Raw genomic sequence first — 20,138 nt, 5'->3', positions numbered from 1 at the left:
CATGCTTACCAGGACAATCACGAGGGCGCGGTTTGCCGCACCCTTGAGTCATGGGGCAGGTTCTGGTCTCTGCTCTGCCAGGCTGCAACAGAAAGTTTAAGTGAATGTTTTTATAGCATTGAGATGAGTAAGAATTTTTAGCATAGCTTTATATATGAATTGTCATTAAAAACCAAAATGCAAATCAAAAAGGGGAAATATTTGCTACATATAAAGCATACAGTTAATATAGAAAGCACTCATACATATATAGTCAGCAGTCCAATTAAAATGAGCAAATAATATAAACAGGCAATTCACAAAGAAATAAAACTGACTAATATGCCCAGAAGTACAAATAATCAACAAAAATATGAAAATGTCAACCTCATTAGTTTATCAAAGAAATGCAGATCAAACACTTTTCATGCAAGACCAAGTGTAGAAAATGTAGTTACAATCTTTCCAGAGAACATATGTAGTATTCATATATAATAATCTGAGCCTATGCATGCCATTTTTTCAGGAAATTTTAGTTCTGAAAATTTATCAAAGTAAAATAATCAAGGATGAGCAGAACCCTAGTGATACTCATTATGTTTTTCCAAGAGGGAAAAAGTACAATTAATCAGTGATTAATAAAACCATTTAACCAAAACCCTAAATATAATGCTGTCACACAATAGAACATTTTGTACTCACGAAAATTTTGGAGTAAATGTGGATTTATTAACAGGTGAAGAAGATATTAATGAAATATAAGAGAGGTTTACAAAGCACTTGCATTAAGATATAATAGCTATCTCAGATTGAGTAGTAATGTAAAATTTGTTTGCTTTAAAAATATTTTTCTGCAGTGAACACTTAACTGTTTCCATACAAAGGAGAAAAGCTCTATTTTTAAATTTAAAACTTTAAAAGGGGAAGGAGAGTCAGAGGAACAAAACACAGGTGGTGTGTTTTCAGTGATCTTCAACACAGACATCAAAGCACCTGACGTGGGAGAGGGGTGATCCTCCTGTGAGGAGTGGTGATCCTATGAGGAGTGGTGATCCTCCTGTGAGGAGGCTCATGGATGACATAGCTCTTAAGATGATTCAAGAAGCCCCCTTGCTCCCATTCCCAGTTCCCCAAGCTACTTTCTGGTATAATTTGGCTTCTGATTCTATTTACCTACTGACTGCAAGAGAATACTGATTACCCACAGGAATCTGTTCTCCTCTGGAATTATATTTATCTGTGTAAATTAATTACTCAGCAGTTTAGCTCTACATGAAATAATTATTATCAGAGATACTATTTTGGAAACATTATCCTCAACATTTCTAGCTGTTTTAATTGTATAAAATATTTGCTTTAGTGTAAATTATTTAACAAAAGGAGCATAAACAAAATATCTCAGTGAAAGGACCAATATGGAGATAAAACTTCAAGATATAAAATATATAAAGATAAAACTTTATATTTTGCTCATTTTACTAATATGCTTAGTTTTTTTTTTCTAATCTATCTAAATGGTCCTCATTATTTTGTCCCAGTAAATTAGAGGAAGACATTAGAAAGTCAGTTTGATTCTCATAATCATTAAACCAATAACTCCTGATTTTCCTCCTACCGCCACCAACCTCCTCTTTTCCATCTCAGTAAATGCAAACTTCTTTCCTCAATTGTTCATGTTAAAAAATCATAGTCACTCTGACTTTTCTTTTTATATCAAGCCTCATATTTGATCCATCAGAAGCAAATTCACCTCGTTTCAACGAATTTTATCTTTCCCTGCTACCAACTTAGTCCAAGCCACCATTATCTCTCCCTGAATTATTTTAGATTCTCTCAAAGTTTATTCTCCATGCAGTGATTCCTTTGAAATGTAAGTCAGACTGTATTATTCCTCTGCTTAAATCTCTTTGTTGGCTCTTCATCACCTTCAGGGTAAAATTGGCAGGCCCTACTATAGCTTGCTGCTGCTAAGTCGCTTCAGTTGTGTCCGACTCTGTGTGACCCCATAGACGGCAGCCCTCCAGGCTCCCCCGTCCCAGGGATTCTCCAGGCAAGAACACTGGAGTGGGTTGCCATTTCCTTCTCCAATGCATGAACGTGAAAAGGGAAAGTGAAGTCTCTCAGTCGTGTCCGACTCTTAGGGACCCCATGGCCTGCAGCCCATCGGGCTCCTCCGTCCATGGGATTTTCCAGGCAAGAGTACTGGAGTGGGGTGCCACTGCCTTCTCCGTACTATAGCTTAGAAGACCCTATATAATCTGAGACTCCTCTCTCACTGAACTTATCCATCATTCCTCCATAGGTCATTACTTTCCAGTGTTCTGTGTGTGTGTTAGTCACTCAGTCGTGCCCGACTCTTTGTGACCCCATGGACTGCAATCCACCAGGTTCCTCTGTCCATGAGTGTTCTCTAGTGGAAACTTTACTGTTCCTCATAAAGGCCAAGCCTGCTTCTACCTCAGGACCTTTGCACTTACCACTCCCTCTCACTGACACATTCTTCCACATATCTTCATGACTGACTTCCTTGTCTTTTCTATTTAAATACCATATTATCATAGAATCCTGCCATGGTCATTCTAAATAAAATAGTTTTTCTCACACAACCCCATAGCGTTTATCTCCCTTAATGCATTAATAGTTAATATACTTTTTTCCATTGTTTTGAAAATATACTTTTTCTCCATTGTCTTATATGATATAACTTCATATTTATTTTCCCTTTTTTGCCCTCCCATAATGGAATGTAAGTATCAGGAAGGCCAGGACTATTATATTTCCAACATTTAGAATAACAGCAGAAAAATAGAAGTTGCTGTGTAAACATTTGAATATATAAAAGAATATTATTTTTCTAAATTTTCATAAATATTTTAGAACTCTAAATACAAATAGCAGGGTTTTTATATCCTATTGCTTTTAAAGTTACATCCACATAGATCTTGATAGTTCTTAAACAAAAGATTCAGTTACTTTTTATACTGAATTTATCTATTTTAACCACCAGATCTTGCTGATAGAGATAATGAATAATCTTACCATGACCAGAAGGAGAGAAATACCATAAGGAGGTCATTTGACTCTGACTGATAAAGAAATTATTTTCTCCTATGACTGAGAAGTATACCTAAGATTATGGTAGCATGTAGGATAGCAATAATGCATAAAAATGTCAACAATACTGGGACAACAGCATGCACAAAATTTGATAATTCTTTTCTAAAACTTACGTTAAGAATTGTTTCCTAATTTAGTACATTGCATTACTAAATACATTATCTTATTACAAGGGCATTTTTTCATAACCTATTTTTATAAGAGCATTTTTTTCTGTAACATATCTCTATGACATAAACCAAATGGCAAAAGCAAAACATACACAGGGTGGCAGTAATTTGTTAATACTTGTATTATTTGGTATCAAATATTATTAAAATATTAATTAAACCTGTATAATTGGGCACTGATAATACCTGTAATGCTATTTCTATTGGATTGAATAGTAGGTAGCACTTCTTTTTAATACCAGATTACTGTTAACATGTAACAGTTTAATTAATGTACTAATAATATTGGGGATAGACTTTAAAATATTATGTTACATATGCTTTTAATTTTGGCCTTGAAAATAATTAGTTTTTTCTGGAATTAAAGAAAATATGTTCTATTTTTTAAATCATTTTTTTTCTGAAGACAAGGTTCCTGAGATTATAGAATTTGAGAATGCTGGATTCTGTAATATTTGAAAATATAACTGTGTGATGGTGAGAGTTTTGGGTCAAGGCTTCAAAGAATCACCTTCAATTAAATGTGAAGTTACTAAACTGAAGGTGTGTTAATTATAATGTCAAAAACAATTAAGTTCATGAGTTATTCAGGTTAATTTACTTTAGTTTGGAGTATCAATTAGCAACATAATCTCAAAGGATGTCATATCCTCAGAGAGCTGAACAGGAAAACTGTTAAGTTGCTTAACCATAAAGCTTCTCCATTCCCTAACTCTATTAAACTGTTTTTTATCATTTTTATTGAGGCATTAGATCACTATTTCACTCACAATAAGAAATTAAAATAATATCAAATGATGTCAGCTTCTTTATTGAAATGTAAAAACACAAAGAATGGAGGTCATTTTAATCGAAGACACTGTGCTTTAATTATAGGATTTAGAGATATGAACAATTCCCTTTTACAAATCAAAGTGTTAGGAATAATTGTGCTCATCCTTTGTATTTCCCTTATTATGGATTTCATATAGGAAAATTGCAAAAAAAAACAAGTGTTTTTCTTTCTTGAAGCCACATACGACAGACATGGTCACTCAGTTTGAATATTAGTGCATCAAATTATACTTTATTTTTGATAATAGTTATATGATCTTCTATTTCTTTATTTGTGGAATTTTATTTTAAGGAAAGCACTTTAAATTTAGAAAGTACTTATTACATTGGGTAAGCTAAAAGCTTACAATAGTAAATCATAATTTAGCATTTTTTTTTTTTTACTTTTCTCTCAATTCATTCTGAGATTGAGAATTTAAGGAGGAAATAACTTTTGTATGTGTCTTTGGCAAACAGTTATACACAAGAATTATGCTTATTTCAAGATTTTATTGAGTAGAGCCTTTCCATATGAGTCATGAAATATTTTAACCTCAGTGAAATAATAAGACATGTAATAGAAAATGTAATATATATTATTTCATTCACTTTAGTCTCGCTCAAGAAAGTTGTCATTATATTGTTCTTGGCAGAATAAACCACGTGTTATCATCACATCATATCACATCACATCAAATGTGATCATCACACTCCAATTAAGTGATATGACGAGAGAATTTTATAGGTTTATATTCTCTTGGAAAGTACATTTTGTTCTTTCAGATATACTTTTTACTGTGATATTTCTTCTCATACTACTTCCCTCCTCCAAATATCTGATAAAGAGTATACTCTGGAATTCTCTAACTCTATACAGAACTATAGGAAAAAATATATATATTCACTAACAAGAACCAAAATTACATACATTAACTATTTTCTTTCTCACCCTGTTTAGAGTGTTTATGTATTTTATTTGTAATACTGTTGGATTTATTTTTTTAGCATTTCTATTCCACGTTGAATTTCCTTCACACTCTGGTTGATTTTAGTTATATACTTATTTGGAAGGTATGTGATATATTATAGTGGTTCTAATAGTTGATGCCATACAAAAGATATACACTGCAGACAAGTGTCACTTTCTTCTCATCCCTGTGTTCCTCTCCCCATTACTCCTTCTTTCCATCCTGTTCCCATCCATTTTCCAAAAGTATCCATTGTTTTTTTAGTTTATTCTTATTGTATTTCTTTTGCACAGTCAATTCAGTCAGTCAGTTCAGTCGCTCAGTCATGTCCGACTCTGTGACCCCATGAATCGCAGCTCGCCAGGCCTCCCTGTCTATCACCATCTCCCGGAGTTCACTCAGACTCACGTCCATTGAGTCAGTGATGCCATCCAGCCATCTCATCCTCGGTCGTCCCCTTCTCCTCCTGCCCCCAATCCCTCCCAGCATCAGAGTCTTTTCCAATGAGTCAAGTCTTCGCATGAGGTGGCCATAGTACTGGAATTTCAGCTTTAGCATCATTCCTTCCAAAGAAATCCCAGGACTGATCTCCTTCAGAATGGACTGGTTGGATCTCGTTGCAGTCCAAGGGACTCTCAAGAGTCTTCTCCAACACCACACTTCAAAAGCAGCAATTCTTCGGTGCTCAGCCTTCTTCACAGTCCAACTCTCACATCCATACATGACCACTGGAAAAACCATAGCCTTGACTAGACAGAACTTTGTTGGCAAAGTAATGTCTCTGCTTTTGAATATGCTATCTAGGTTGGTCATAACTTTCCTTCCAAGGAGTAAGCATCTTTTAATTCCATGGCTGCAGTCACCATCTGCAGTAATTTCTTTTGCACAGAGGAAAATATAAATTTCTTCTTCTTTTTTTTTCCCCTATGAATGGTGGCATAATACAGATGTTCTTTTTCACTTTTGCAGTAGTCATTTTTAACAAGTTTTTATCTAGAGTTCCATCCACCCAGTCATTTTCTTCATTCACTCTAGAAGCATCTAGGACTTTACAGAATCCGATTTTTAACAACTGGATCACTTAAGTGATCCAGAATTAAGAATGCCATCACTTACTGATAGGATTAAACCTAAGTTGCTATCTTAGAAACAAATGACCCTTCATCATCCAGCTATTGTCTGTTTTTCCAGGTGTGAACTTCCTGTACTCTAGGAAAATCCCATGCTTTTTCCCGCATTACTGTTTTTTCACATGGTATCTCTCTCCAGGCTTCCTAAATGACACTCGTCTATTTCTGCTCCCAGTATCCAAAAGGCAGTTTCCTTTTTCATTTTCAAGAGAAGTGCTGTTCCCTTTTTGAAGCCTTCCTTGACCATGCTAGTTAGACTTAGTAGCTGCTTTCTCTCATTACACTTATTTGAATTTTGGTTACAACAATAAGAAAATATTTTGTTTTTCTTTCTTCCATGATCTTTTTTTATTAGAATATTCTCATTCCATATGAAAGACAGTGAGTGTTAGTCACTTAGTTGTGTCTGACTCTTTGTGACTTTATGGACTGTAGCCCACCAGGCTCCACGGTCCATGGGATTTTCCAGGCAAGAATACTGGAGTGGGTTGCCATTCCCTTCCCCAGGGATCGAACCCAGGTCTCCTGCATTCAGGCAGACTCTTTACCATCTGAGCCACTAGGGATTCCATACAGATACTCACAAAATACTGTTGAATGGAAAAGAAAGAGAACCCTATTTATTCTTCATTTGGAGTAGGCTCTCTAAACAGAAGAGTGGAAATAACCCCTGTATTCCTGGTCATTGCCTGGAGTCTTGTTTCAACACCCAAAACCAAAATAAGAGTCCATACATCCATCTAAGTATCAATATCATGACTACTCTCTGATGATTGTTGTCATCCCCCTCTGCTGGAAGGGAACCACTGATTTATCTGCTAGGCCAGACTGTACACAGTCCCTTAAACATGGAGATGTGTTATGGGGCTCACTCTTTCAGCTTCTGCTAGCCATAGACCAGTGTGTTCTTGCCTTCTTTTTCCTGCTGACCTGTAATATTGAAACATCAGTATACTCCTATTTCTGAGCCCTTAAAAACATTCCAAGGCATAAACTTTTTAAATATCTGAACCTAAATTTTAGTAATAAAATATATCCTTTTTTCTGTGTTGTTATGTAGCCAGAATATTATTCTTGCTTTACTTCTTTAGACACCAATGCATTTCAATACTGAAAACTAGTATTTAAAGTTTAAGTATGATATGACATTGAGTTATTAAATGGGGGTGAATTGGTTAGAATTTATTTAGTTTTAAGTTACATAAATTCAATTGAACTAGCTTGGGCAAAAATGATATTATCAGGAAAATGCATTTTTCACAAAATCCCCAAAGGAATCTGACTGCTGAATTCTCAGGAAAAAAAAAATCAAACTTGGGACTTAAACACCATGAAGACTCAGTGTGTCTGCATTTGTATGTGTGTGCGTATCTGTCAGGGTCCTGCTTGTCTCTGTTTATGAGCTTCATTTTTCCCTTTCACTAGGTATTACCTTTCTCCAAGTAGTGATAAACATGGCCATCAACAGCTCCATAGCTTTTTATCTTGTAACTCAAGCCTCCAGGCTGGCTCAACATCCTCTATGGGACAAAGTTAAAACATCTGAAATAAGCATTGGCATAGCTTTGGTCCACCTATGGACCAGTCAGATGTAGTCAAGGGAGGTGGGTCATGTAAGAAAATGAGAAACCCTTTGAAAACCATGTATATGGAGGTAGAAAGGGCAGTTTCAAGTAGAAGGTGGGATCAAGAGAAGTCAAGGATTTTCTGTGTAGGAAACCAGTCTGCTATGTGTCAACTACATAGTCAAATATGTTCCGTCTTGCTACAAAAGTCATTACTTGGGATCCATTATTTGTGGCTAATATCGGTAAGTTATTTGATTTGAACCCACAAGAAGTGTGCGAGTCATTAAAAGGAATTTATATCAGATTAGCATGCATATGTATTCTGAATAAAACTGTCAATGTCAGCTTTATTTTTTCATTATGCATTCCATTATACCAGGCACGTATTTTAAAATTAATATTTTAGTTATATGTAACTCACTGGCAAAGCATTTCCATCATCTAACAGAGGTTAACTGATTTTTCATTATGCTTTCAGTTTAATAGCAGTAAATGGGTCCTTGAAGAAGGACACATACACTTTTTTTCAAAACAGCAGGACTGTTGATTGTCAGTTGCCTGCTGATGTTCAGCAGGTTAGTACCATAGATATGATGGGTGAGAAACCAATCATGAAGTGGCAAATAAAGGTAAAAAAGAAAAGATATCCTCATATTTATAAATAAAATATGTATTAAAATTTCATAATGAATTTATAAAACTACACTTAGAACAGATTATCTGATTATAGAACTACGTATATCTTGAAGGTATCTAAAGAAAGTGAAGAGGAACTAAAGAGCCTCTTGATGAAAGTGAAAGAAGAGAGTGAAAAAGTTGGCTTAAAGCTCAACATTCAGAAAACGAAGATCATGGCATCTGGTCCCATGACTTCATGGGAAATAGATGGGGAAACAGTGGAAACAGTGTCAGACTTTATTTGGGGGGGGCTCCAAAATCACTGCAGATGGTGACTGCAGCCATGAAATTAAAAGATGCTTATTCCTTGGAAGAAAAGTTATGACCAACCTCTACAGCATATTGAAAAACAGAGACATTACTTTACCAACAAAGGTCCATCTAGTCAAGCCTATGATTTTTCCAGTGGTCATGTATGGATGTGAGAGTTGGACTGTGAAGAAAGCTGAGTGCTGAAGAATTGATGCTTTTGAACTGTGGTGTTGGAGAAGTCTCTTGAGAGTCCCTTGGACTGCAAGGAGATCCAACCAGTCCATTCTGAAGGCGATCAGCCCTGGTCGTTCTTTGGAAGGAATGATGCTGAAGCTGAAACTCCAGTACTTTGGCCACCTCCTGTGAAGAGTTGACTCATTGGAAAAGACTCTGATGCTGGGAGGGATTGGGGGCAGGAGGAGAAGGGGATGACAGAGGATGAGATGGCTGGATGGCATCACCGACTCGGTGGACATGAGTTTGAGTGAACTCCAGGAGATGGTGATGGACAGGGAGGCCTGGTGTGCTGCAATTCATGGGGTCGCAGAGTCGGACACGACTGAGCGACTGAACTGAACCGAGCTGAATGATGGTTATAGGTTCAGTAATCCCAAAATAATGATCATATTTGATGGAGCTTGTCAAGTTTGTGGTCTCTATGAAAAGGACTTGTGTACTAGAAAGGTATGTAACTTTTCCATTATTTTCACATTTGCATCATAGGTTTTTCGTTTCTTTTGCTTCTGGAATATTAATGTAGGTTTTCACTTTCATATCACAGATACTAATAGAGAAAAGACTTCCTCAAGTTTATGCAAGATTAAATCAAAATTGTTCTTCTGCCTATAACTCCTGTTAAAGTGGCTGAGTTTCTGCCTTAGAAATTTTGAAGTGACAGGTTCTTTACTCCTGAAACATCAAAACAAGAGGTTCAGGTTGAATTTTCTTTCCTACATACATTTTTTAAGTAGTAATAGTGATTTTCCAATAAAATGCTGCCTTATGGTTACTTAATCTTCTCTGTGGCAAGTGACATGCATTTAGACAGAGTTTGTAAAATGTGAGGCTAACACTTCAAAAGGAGTTTCTTGTGCCCTCTAAGCTCATTGAAAAATGCAAATATCTACCACTTGAGGGATAACAGAACAGCACAGCCTCGGCTGAAACTTCTCACCCATATTCTTCTTAACCTATATCCAGTACACTAGGCTTATCAACAGGTTTCTTTTATATGTCAGTTGCTGATTTAAGTAATACCATGCATGTAATATCACTTGGCTCTTCAGAACTAAGAAGCATATAAAATAGTTTTCATGTATCTGTTGTTCGGTCACCAAGTAATGTCCGACTCTTTGTGCCCCCATAGATAGCAGCATGCCAGGCTTCCCTGTCCTTCACTGTCTTCCAGAGTTTGCTCAAATTCATGTCCATTGAGTTGGTGATACCACATAACCATCTCATTCACTGTCTCCCTTTCCTCAGATTTTTAAATTTTTTTTCTTGAGATTAACAATCAGATCACATCAATAAGAAATTTCTGTTTTTGAGAAGTTGTTTGATTTTCTTTCCCTCCAAATATTACATTTCCATATGTCCTGAAATAATTACTTTTCAGATGTTGTTATTCACAATTGTTTTAACCTCTTGGGGCTATTTTGTTCTCATTTTTGTGCAGTGTTCCAAGTGGTGTCAAGGAGATTTGGTAGAATGAGCAAAGTTTATATATCCTGGACAAAATTTGATCTTCCCAAGTTAAAAATGATTTCTACATTTACAATTATTTCTTTGCATGTCAGCATCTCTCTCCACTATTTTGTGTAATAGTATCCATTATCAAGTATGGATGACTATGCCAGGGATCTGGTTTAGTCTTGCCATGTTCAAAGGACTAGTGGGCTCCTTGAGGAAGGGAGGATAGCTATAAACCAATCTCATTCTTAGATACGCAGGGGCAAAGAGTCTGTTTTAATTTCTTTGTAAATAAAACACTTCCTGTGTGAGTTTAGCAGTAAAAAGATAGAAAGAAAAGTGATGCTTTATTCCATGTAACTTATAAATTATGTTATAATTGTAAAGAGGTACAATTATATGCATTTTCTTATTCCTTTCATATTGATCAGTTCCATTAACAAACAGAGGAAATTATATTTTGTTTTCTAAGATCCATTTATGATCAGAATATACAAAAAATGTTTTCTAAAGTGAAAAAAAAATGTTTGCTAATAAATACAGACTTATAAAATGCATTTGTTGGAATCATCAACATATATGCTGCTTTCTTTTTATGTATTATGTATTTTTTTTTCCTAAACACTAACTAGTTGTATCTTGATTGGTGTTTTCCTTTTTTAAAAATCTCCATTAGGAAAATGTTGGCATTATCAATAGACTCTGCTACATTGAAGGCGATAAAAATCCTACCAGCCCTTGTTCAATTTGTAGACCTAAAATTTCAAAATTTACATGGTCATTTTTAGAAAGTAAGTTATTCTTTTTAATTCAAATATTTAAAAACAATTTAAAATCATGAGTTACATATATGTTTTTTTAAGATGAACACTGTGTAATTTAGGATTTTTCTTAATTGCACAATTTATTTTGCTGCAAGGAAATATAAGATGAAATGTTTTTATTATATATAATCTCTATGGTTGTAGTACAATAGATATGGGATTTTTATTTTAATATGTAATAAAGAACACAAATCAAGCCCTATTATTCTGTGACATTCTGAGCATAATATTAGGTATGGATTATTTCTGGATGCTTTGTTCCACCTAAAAAAACTACCCAGATTATAGTCATGTACCATATAATTTCTTTACTTTATATATAACCGTGTATGATTCCACATAGGTGTTCCTCACATTCTCTTTTTTCATAAGGCCAGGCATCACAAAATACAACAAGATATAATTACTCCCTGGTCCCATGTAATTTTATCCAAGGAGTCATAAAGCCTTATATTTACATAGTGCTTGGTAATGTCACCATGTATGTTACTGAATGTGCAAATTTCATTACATATGTCAGATGAGGCATTGCTCAGGTGCAAGACTTGGGATATTATGGGAAGACGGTGGAAATGTGGGGAAGAATTTAGTGCAAGAAACAAGAGAAACAAAATGTAACTTTTGAATTGGTGTCTGTTTTTAATGGCTTTGGTATGACTGATTCATCATAAATTCACAATGTTCAAAGATATAAGGGGCATTGAATTATCTGTTCCAAGGGCCCCATGTTGAAAGGTGGGGAAATTAAAATCAATGAATATTATAAGGACATACAGGGGCAGAATCAGAGTCAAAACTAAAATTGCTTTCATCAGTGCATTTTCGATGAAAGCAGAGTGTGTCCAGTAAAATAAAAAGGAGTTTTCTGTTTAGTCAGTTGGCAAGGAAGGAAACTTTCTTACTCTGACAACATAAAAAGATGTTTTAAATCACTTGATGAGCATAAAGGGAACACTGTCCACAACATAGCCATGTTCCCTTAGAAGATTTCATTCCAGTGTGGGAGCCTGGACACAAGAAGGACCTCTGAGGAACTGAGAATTTGTATGACTAAATGCCTCCTAATTATTGTAACTGGGGAGGGGAGTACAGAAAGCTTACCTAGCTCAGGGGAGTCAAACAAATAGTCCCATTTCAGATGGTGAGGGAGAAAAAGAAAGGTGTGAGGGAGAAAGTAAAGCTGAAAAGAATAGACAGAGAAGAAGAAACATTGAAAGAGCAAGAAGTGAGACAGTCAACATGGAGAAGTGATTCCAGGCATAAGAAGAGAGCATCTTCTCTGGGCAATGCAAATGTATTTATGTAATATGATATAACCAAAGTGCTTTTACACTCTCATCAGTTCAATTCAGTTCAGTCGCTCAGTCGTGTCCAACTCTTTGCAACCCCATGAACCGCAGCATGCCAGGCCTCCCTGTCCATCACTAACTGCTGGAGTTTACCCAAACTCATGTCCATTGCATCAGTGATGCCATCTAACCACCTCATCCTCTGATGTCTGCTTCTCCTCCTGCCCTCAATCTTTCCCAGCATCAGGGTCTTTTCAAATAAGTCAGCTCTTCACATCAGGTAGCCAAAATATTGGAGTTTCAGCTTCAACATCATTCCTTCCATGAACACCCAGGATTGATCTCCTTTAGGATGGACTGGTTGGATCTCCTTGCAGTCCAAGGGACTCTGAAGTGTATTCTCCAACACCACAGTTCAAAAGCATCAATTCTTCAGCACTCAGCTTTCTTTATAGGACACTCTCACATCCATCCATGACTACTGGAAAAAACATGGCCTTGACTAGACAGACCTTTGTTGACACAGACCTTTGTTGACAAAGTAATGTCTCTGCTTTTTAATATGCTGTCTAGGTTGGTCATAACTTTACATCCAAGGAGTAAGAGTCTTTTAATTTCATGGCTGCAGTCATCATCTGCAGTGATTTTGGAGCCCAGAAAAATAAATTCAGCCACTGTTTCCACTGTTTGCCCATCTATTTGCCATGAAATGATGGGACCAGATGCCGTGATCTTAGTTTTCTGAATGTTGAGCTTTAAGCCAACTTTTTCACTCTCCTCTTTCACTTTTATCAAGAGGCTCTTTAGTTCTTCTTCACTTTCTGCCGTAAGGGTGGTGTCATCTGCATATCTGAGGTTATTGATATTTCTCCTGGCAATCTTGATTCCAGCTTGTGCCTCATCCAGCCCAGTGTTTCTCACAATGTACTCTGCATATAAGTTAAATAAGCAGGGTAATATATACAGCCTTGACGTACTCCTTTGCCTGTTTAGAACCAGTCTGTTGTTCCATGTCCAGTTCTAACTGTTGCTTCCTGACCTGCATACAGGTTTCTCAAGAGGCAGGTCAGGTGGTCTGATATTCCCATCTCTTTCAGAATTTTCTACAGTTTATTGTGATCCACACAGTCAAAGCTTTGGAAATGTCAATAAATCAGAAAGAGATGTTTTTCTGGAACACTCTTGCTTTTTTGATGATCCAGTGGATGTTGGCAATTTGATCTCTGGGTCCTCTGCCTTTTCTAAAACCAGCTTGAACTTCTGGAAGTTCACGGTTCATGTATTGCTGAAGCCTGGCTAGGAGAATTTTGAGCATCACTTTACTAGTGTGTGAGATGAGTGCAATTGTGCGGTAGTTTGAGCATTCTTTGGTATTGCCTTTCTTTGGGATTGGAATGAAAACTGACCTTTTCCAGTCCTGTGGCCACTGCTGAGTTTTCCAAATTTGCTGGCATATTGAGTCCAGCATTTTCACAGCATCATCTTCCAGGATTTGAAATAGCTCAACTGGAATTCCATCACCTCCAATAGCTTTGTTCATAGTGATACTTCCTAATGCCGACTTGACTTCACATTCCAGGATGTCTGGCTCTAGATGAGTGATCACACCATTGTTATTATCTGAGTCATGAACATCTTTTTTCTACAGCTCTCCTGTGTATTCTTGACACCTCTTCTTAATATCTTCTGCTTCTGTTAGGTCCATACCATTTCTGTCCTTTATCGAGCCCATCTTTGTATGAAATGTTCCCTTGGTATCTAATTTTCTTGAAGAAATTCTCTAGTCTTTCCCATTCTGTTGTTTTCCTCTATTTCTTTGCACTGATTGCTGAGGAAGGCTTTCTTATCTCTGCTTGCTATTCTTTGGAACTCTCCATTCAGATGCTTATATCTTTCCTTTTGTCCTTTGCTTTTCACTTCTCTTCTTTTCACAGCTACTTGTAAGGCCTCCTCACACAGCCATTTTGCTTTGTTGCATTTCTTTTCATGGGGATGGTCTTGATCCCTGTCTCCTGCACAATGTCACAAACCTCTCTCCATAGTTCATCAGACACTTTATCAGATCTAGTCCCTTAAACCTATTTCTCACTTCCACTGTATAGTCATAAGGGATTTGATTTAGGTCATACCTGAATTAACTAGTGGTTTTCCCTACTTTCTTCAATTTCAGTCTGAATTTGGCAATAAGGAGTTCATGATCCGAGCCACAGTCACCTCCCAGTCTTGTTTTTGCTAACTCTATAAAGCTCCATCTTTGGCTGCAAAGAATATAATCAGTCTGATTTTGGTGTTGACCATCTGGTGATGTCCATGTGTAGAGTCTTCTCTTGTGTTGTTGGAAGAGGGTGTTTGCTATGACCAGTGTGTTCTCTTGGCAAAACTCTATTAGCCTTTGCCCTGCTTCATTCTGTACTCCAAGGCCAAACTTGCGTGTTTTTCCAGGTTTCTTGACTTCCTACTTTTGCATTCCAGTCCCCTATAATGAAAAGGACATCTTTTTTGGGTGTTAGTTCTAAAAGGTCTTGTAGGTCTTCATAGAAGCATTCAACTTCAGTTTCTTCAGCATTACTGGTCGGGGCATAGACTTGGATTACTGTGATATTGAATGGCTTCCCTTGGAAACAGATAGAGATCACTCTGTCATTTTTGAGATTGCATCCTAATATTGCATTACAGACTCTTTTGTGGACTATGATGGCTACTCCATTTCTTCTAAGGGATTCCTGCCCACAGTAGTAGATATAATGGTCATCTGACTTAAATTCACCCATTCCAGTCCATCTTAGTTCCCTGATTCCTAGAATGTTGACGTTCACTCTTGCCATCTCCTGTTTGACCACTTCCAATTTGCCTTGATTCATGGACCTGACATTCCAGGTTCCTATGCAATATTGCTCTTTACCACATCGGACCTTGCTTCTATCACCAGTCACATCCACAATTGGGTGTTGTTTTTGGTTTGGCTTCATCCCTTCATTCTTTCTGGAGTTATTTCTCCACTGATCTCCATTAGCATATTAGGCACCTACTGACCTGGGGAGTTCATCTTTTAGTGTCCTATCTTTTTGCCTTTTCATACTGTTCATGGGGTTCTCAAGGCAGGAATACTGAAGTGGTTTGCCATTCCCTTCTCCAGTGAACCACATTGAGTCAGACTTCTCCACCATGACCTGTCCATCTTGGGTGGCCCCACACGGCATGGCTTAGTTTCATTGAGTTAGATAAGTCTGTGGTCCGTGTGATCAGATTGGCTAGTTGTCTGTGATTGTGGTTTCAATCTGTCTGCCACTACATCCAAGGTAAGAGAAACCCAAGTAAGATGGTAGGCGCTGATAGAGGGCATCAAAGGGCAGACAGACTGAAACCACAATCACAGACACTTTCATAGCAAAGCTTGAATTCTGGTACCTGTCAATTTTACATTTTCTAAGAATGGAATCAAATTTATTTGAAATAGTTTACAAAATTAGTGAAAGTAGGTAATAGCAATTTTAAGAGGTCAGATCTCATCAAAATGGATCAGTGGTAGCTCTCTGCATCACAGTTTCTCTTTTCTATGCAGGTTCAAAAGTTAAATGTTTTCTCTGTTACAGAAAATCAACCCCCAGCGATTCAAATTCCGCAATATAAATTACAGACATTTTCTGGGGAGAACTTTGGGTACCATTTCACAGCTTTTGATCCAGAAGGCTCTGACATTCATTTTATCTTGGACTCCAGCCCCAGAGGAGCAAATATACCCTCTGCAGGACTTCTTATGTGGAAAACAAATTTACAAACCCCCCAGCAATTTACCCTGCACGTTAATGATGACTGCAATGCTGATACTAGAGTCATGATTGAGGTAGTATTTATAATTGCATAAAGTAATAAATAGTCTTAATAGCTACATTACATTTAAAATAGAAATTGTTCAACATTTCATGGAAAATTTTAAATATTTTTTGGCAAATTTGAAACCTTAGAGAAAGTCTCAATTTTATGTATCTAAATTACTAATTCCTAGATCATTTTCTTCCGCACTTAACAGTAAGAATAAAAATGCATTCTTGTCTACCTTTGTGAAAGATCTGTGGTAAACCTAAGATTGCTAATTATGTCCTTTTCTTTCAAGTGAAGTAATATTAGATGTTGAATTAGATATCAGGATTATAAATCACTCAGCAGTATATCCAAAAGTAACACAATATTGTAAATCAACTGTATTTCAATTAAAAAGGTTGTAAATATTAGATTTGAAATAGCTAGTTGCAAATTGTATTTTACTTATTTTGTGTCATATATTCACATGAAACTTGGGATACACTCACACAGAAGTAATGGTATGGAGGACAGTTATGTACTATGTCATGTTAACTAAATAATTTAAGTGACTATTTCCTCTCTAGATCTTGGCATAAGTCAGGTGACTAACTGCTTTCCACTTTTAAGATTTTTATTTTTCCAGTTGTTCAGCTTACAGTATAGAAATTGATCATCTTGTGACATTTTAAAAATGTATCCCCAGCATTTATATTTTGGCTATGTTCTTGAGTGTGGGCATAGTTGTTTTATTAAATTATCTTTTAAAATACTATTTTACATTAAATGTATACATATAATTTTGCAAAATGTGTGATATGGTCCTATTAGCACATACAAATGCATGCCTGTCATGATTTCTCAGATACAAACTGAAGACATTTTACAGCAAAATAAAGCTTTTACTTTTTGTTCATTTTGCAGGTGACTGTGATGTCTTGTGATTGCTTAAATGGGGGATCATGTGTGTCTGACACTAAATTTCCTCCAGGAAGTGGAGCATACCTATGTGTCTGCCTGCCTGGTTTTCATGGAGATCTTTGTGAAAAGAATGTCAATGAACCCCTGAATGCCAATTGAACCCCTGTGGTCTTGGCAGATGCATTAGAAGTTTACACAGTTATTCTTGTAATACAGTTATTCTTGTAATTGTCCACCTGAGATCAAAGGTAAATTTTGGTTCCTCATGAATGAAATTCAGATGTGAATAAATTAGAAATGAAAGATCTTTGGCTTTCTATCTACACATTACTCAAGCAAATGTACGATCTTAAAAGATTTTAATACACCCTTTAAAATTCTAGTAGAAGTCATTGCAAATACATTGGCTATCTGTAGCCCTATTTAAGTGTACACTGCTTACATATACTCTTAAATTTTTGTTCACTTTTATAGTTTGGCAATATTCTATGTCTATATTGTCTTTTGCAGGTTCCTAAACCGACTAGTCAAGGCTATGGTTTTTCCTGTGGTCATGTATGGATGTGAGAGTTGGACTGTGAAGAAGGCTGAGCACCAAAGAATTGATGCTTTTGAACTGTGGTGTTGGAGAAGACTCTTGAGAGTCCCTTGGACTGCAAGGAGATCCAACCAGTCCATTCTGAAGGAGATCAGCCCTGGGATTTCTTTGGAAGGAATGATGCTAAAGCTGAAACTCCAGTACTTTGGCCACCTCATGTGAAGAGTTGACTCACTGGAAAAGACTCTGATGCTGAGAGGGATTGGGGGCAGGAGGAGAAGGGGACGACAGAGGATGAGATGGCTGGATGGCATCACTGACTCGATGGGCGTGAGTCTGAGTGTACTCCGGGAGTTGGTGATGGACAGGGAGGCCTGGCGTGCTGCAGTTCATGGGGTCGCAAAGAGTCAGACACGACTGAGTGACTGAACTGAACTGAAACATTTCTATCTATATTTGGTAGGTAGAAATATATTTAAATGTATTACTATTGAAGTATGGTATAGAATAATAGAGAAATTTCCCATAAGAAATATAAAATTATCATCTAAGAATTTTATTGATAATTCCTTTACTTAAAAAAATATCATGATGTAAGAGTTGAAATCAAATTGAAATGTTAGAATACCTGTTAACTCATTAATATCCTAAAATGTCTGATTCCAGAAACCCCAGATAAATATGACTAACAACTTTAATTTTCCAAGGCTTAAAAAAACTCATACCAATATTTTTTAATGAAAATAGATATAAATATTAAAATATATATATGTAAGTAAAGGTCCAGTTATTGAGCTGATGTTTTCCTTGAAGTCATCTATTTTTAACATTTTACGAGAACTTAGCAGGACGTTTAGGTGTCTTCTAATTTTCTTCAGCATTTTAAAATAACAGTTTTATTTTTGGGGGTTATTTTGTCATGTCACACACTACTTTTGAAAGAATTCACATGTTGATTTCTTCATGAATTTTAATGTAATAGGGCTTACCATCATTCATGACTATGAACATATTCATTCAAATAAGTTGTTAAACATTTCAAAGAGCAACACTTCCACACAAAAATTGTATTGAAGAAAGACTGACTTTCCTAGAACTCTGTAAAATTTCAATGGATTTTTATAGCCAGTGTTATAACTGGACTGAATAAGTTGTCCTTTAAGCTAAGCAGGCAACCATTCTAATAACTTCTTTAAAAGATTGTTGAGTATTTTTTAACAAAGTACAAATTACTGCTATAATATGCTAATTTTTGCCTTGAAATATTAATGGCCTTAAGTCTTATTTATAGGGTAAAGCTTATATACTTGAAGGATCTTGCATTATGTTAAATAAAATCTAAATAATTACCTTATATTTAAATGCATAGTAAATTTAAAAATCAGTACTCTTCTTTCCCTTTTTATATGACAGGTTTTGGGGAGTTACCAGGACATATATAAAGAGTAAAAGAAATCAATCTTTGATTTGACATATAGTGTTTTTCAAATTAACACTTTGAATTCTCAATGTATATTTTATTTAGGCAAAAGTTGCCAGGAAGATGTTGATGGGTGTGAATCCAGGCCTTGCTTTCCAGGAGCAAAGTGCCTCAATACCTTTGGTTCCTATCATTGCCGTTCATGTCCAAAAGGAGTTTTTGGTGATGGAAAAACATGTCATGGTAAAAGTCCCCATCTGCTAGCATGATTTTTTGTTGTTGTTGCATTTAATTAATTCAAATCACTCAGTTCCATCCTCTCTTGTACTCATGCATTCATTCAGTACCATGCATTAAGCTAGATGCATAGGATACAGAAATATATATCTTCTGGCCTAATAGGTTAGAGTGTAGTAGCAGGAAATGTAATTACATAGTTCAGTGTGATCTGTGTCTTTCAATAAAAGTGTCTAGCAAGAATAGTAGGAACACTACAGGGAATCGTGCCTACCCTGAGGGATAGTGAAAAGTTTTTAAAGGCAGTATCACTGCAGCTGAATCTGATGTTTCTAATCCAGAAAGAGAGAGACAGTCTAGGCAGAAGAAACAGCACGAGCAAGGGTACAGAGGCAATTAACACTACAGCACATGTTTGGGAACGCATGTACACCCGTGGTGGATTCATGTCAATGTATGGCAAAACCAATACAGAATTGTAAAGTAAAATAAAAATTAAAAATAAAAAAAAAATAAAATGGAAAAAATAAACAAATAAATTAAAAAAAAAAAAAACACTACAGCACACCGAGGGCACTGTGAATAGTTCAGTGTGCTTGGAATAGAGAGGGTAAGGGGGGCTGCTACAAAAATCAGGGGGTATGAGGTGGACAGATCACTGACAAACGATGAGAAACATGATACGGTTTACATCTGAGAAAGTCTACCTAAAAGCACTGTGGAGGACAGATCAGTTACAGGTAA

At 36.2% G+C, this 20,138-nt stretch overlaps 1 protein-coding gene across 1 annotated transcript in view; it reads left to right on the top strand.

Annotated features, from left to right (window-relative positions):
• The window catches only part of VWDE (von Willebrand factor D and EGF domains), an 80,063-nt gene that overhangs the window by 29,427 nt on the left and 30,498 nt on the right, over nucleotides 1-20,138 (top strand). The window contains 9 exon segments of the mRNA XM_040260948.1: nucleotides 3,673-3,809; nucleotides 8,224-8,255; nucleotides 8,257-8,374; nucleotides 9,258-9,359; nucleotides 11,041-11,155; nucleotides 16,071-16,321; nucleotides 17,203-17,343; nucleotides 17,346-17,411; nucleotides 17,414-17,447. Of these exon segments, the coding sequence (XP_040116882.1) occupies nucleotides 3,673-3,809; nucleotides 8,224-8,255; nucleotides 8,257-8,374; nucleotides 9,258-9,359; nucleotides 11,041-11,155; nucleotides 16,071-16,321; nucleotides 17,203-17,343; nucleotides 17,346-17,411; nucleotides 17,414-17,447 (996 nt within the window).

Source organism: Oryx dammah, unplaced genomic scaffold (genome assembly GCF_014754425.2).
Source record: "Oryx dammah isolate SB20612 unplaced genomic scaffold, SCBI_Odam_1.1 HiC_scaffold_18, whole genome shotgun sequence".
In the NCBI taxonomy this organism is placed as follows: Eukaryota; Metazoa; Chordata; class Mammalia; order Artiodactyla; family Bovidae; genus Oryx; species Oryx dammah.
This window is presented reverse-complemented; position numbering and strand designations above follow the sequence as displayed.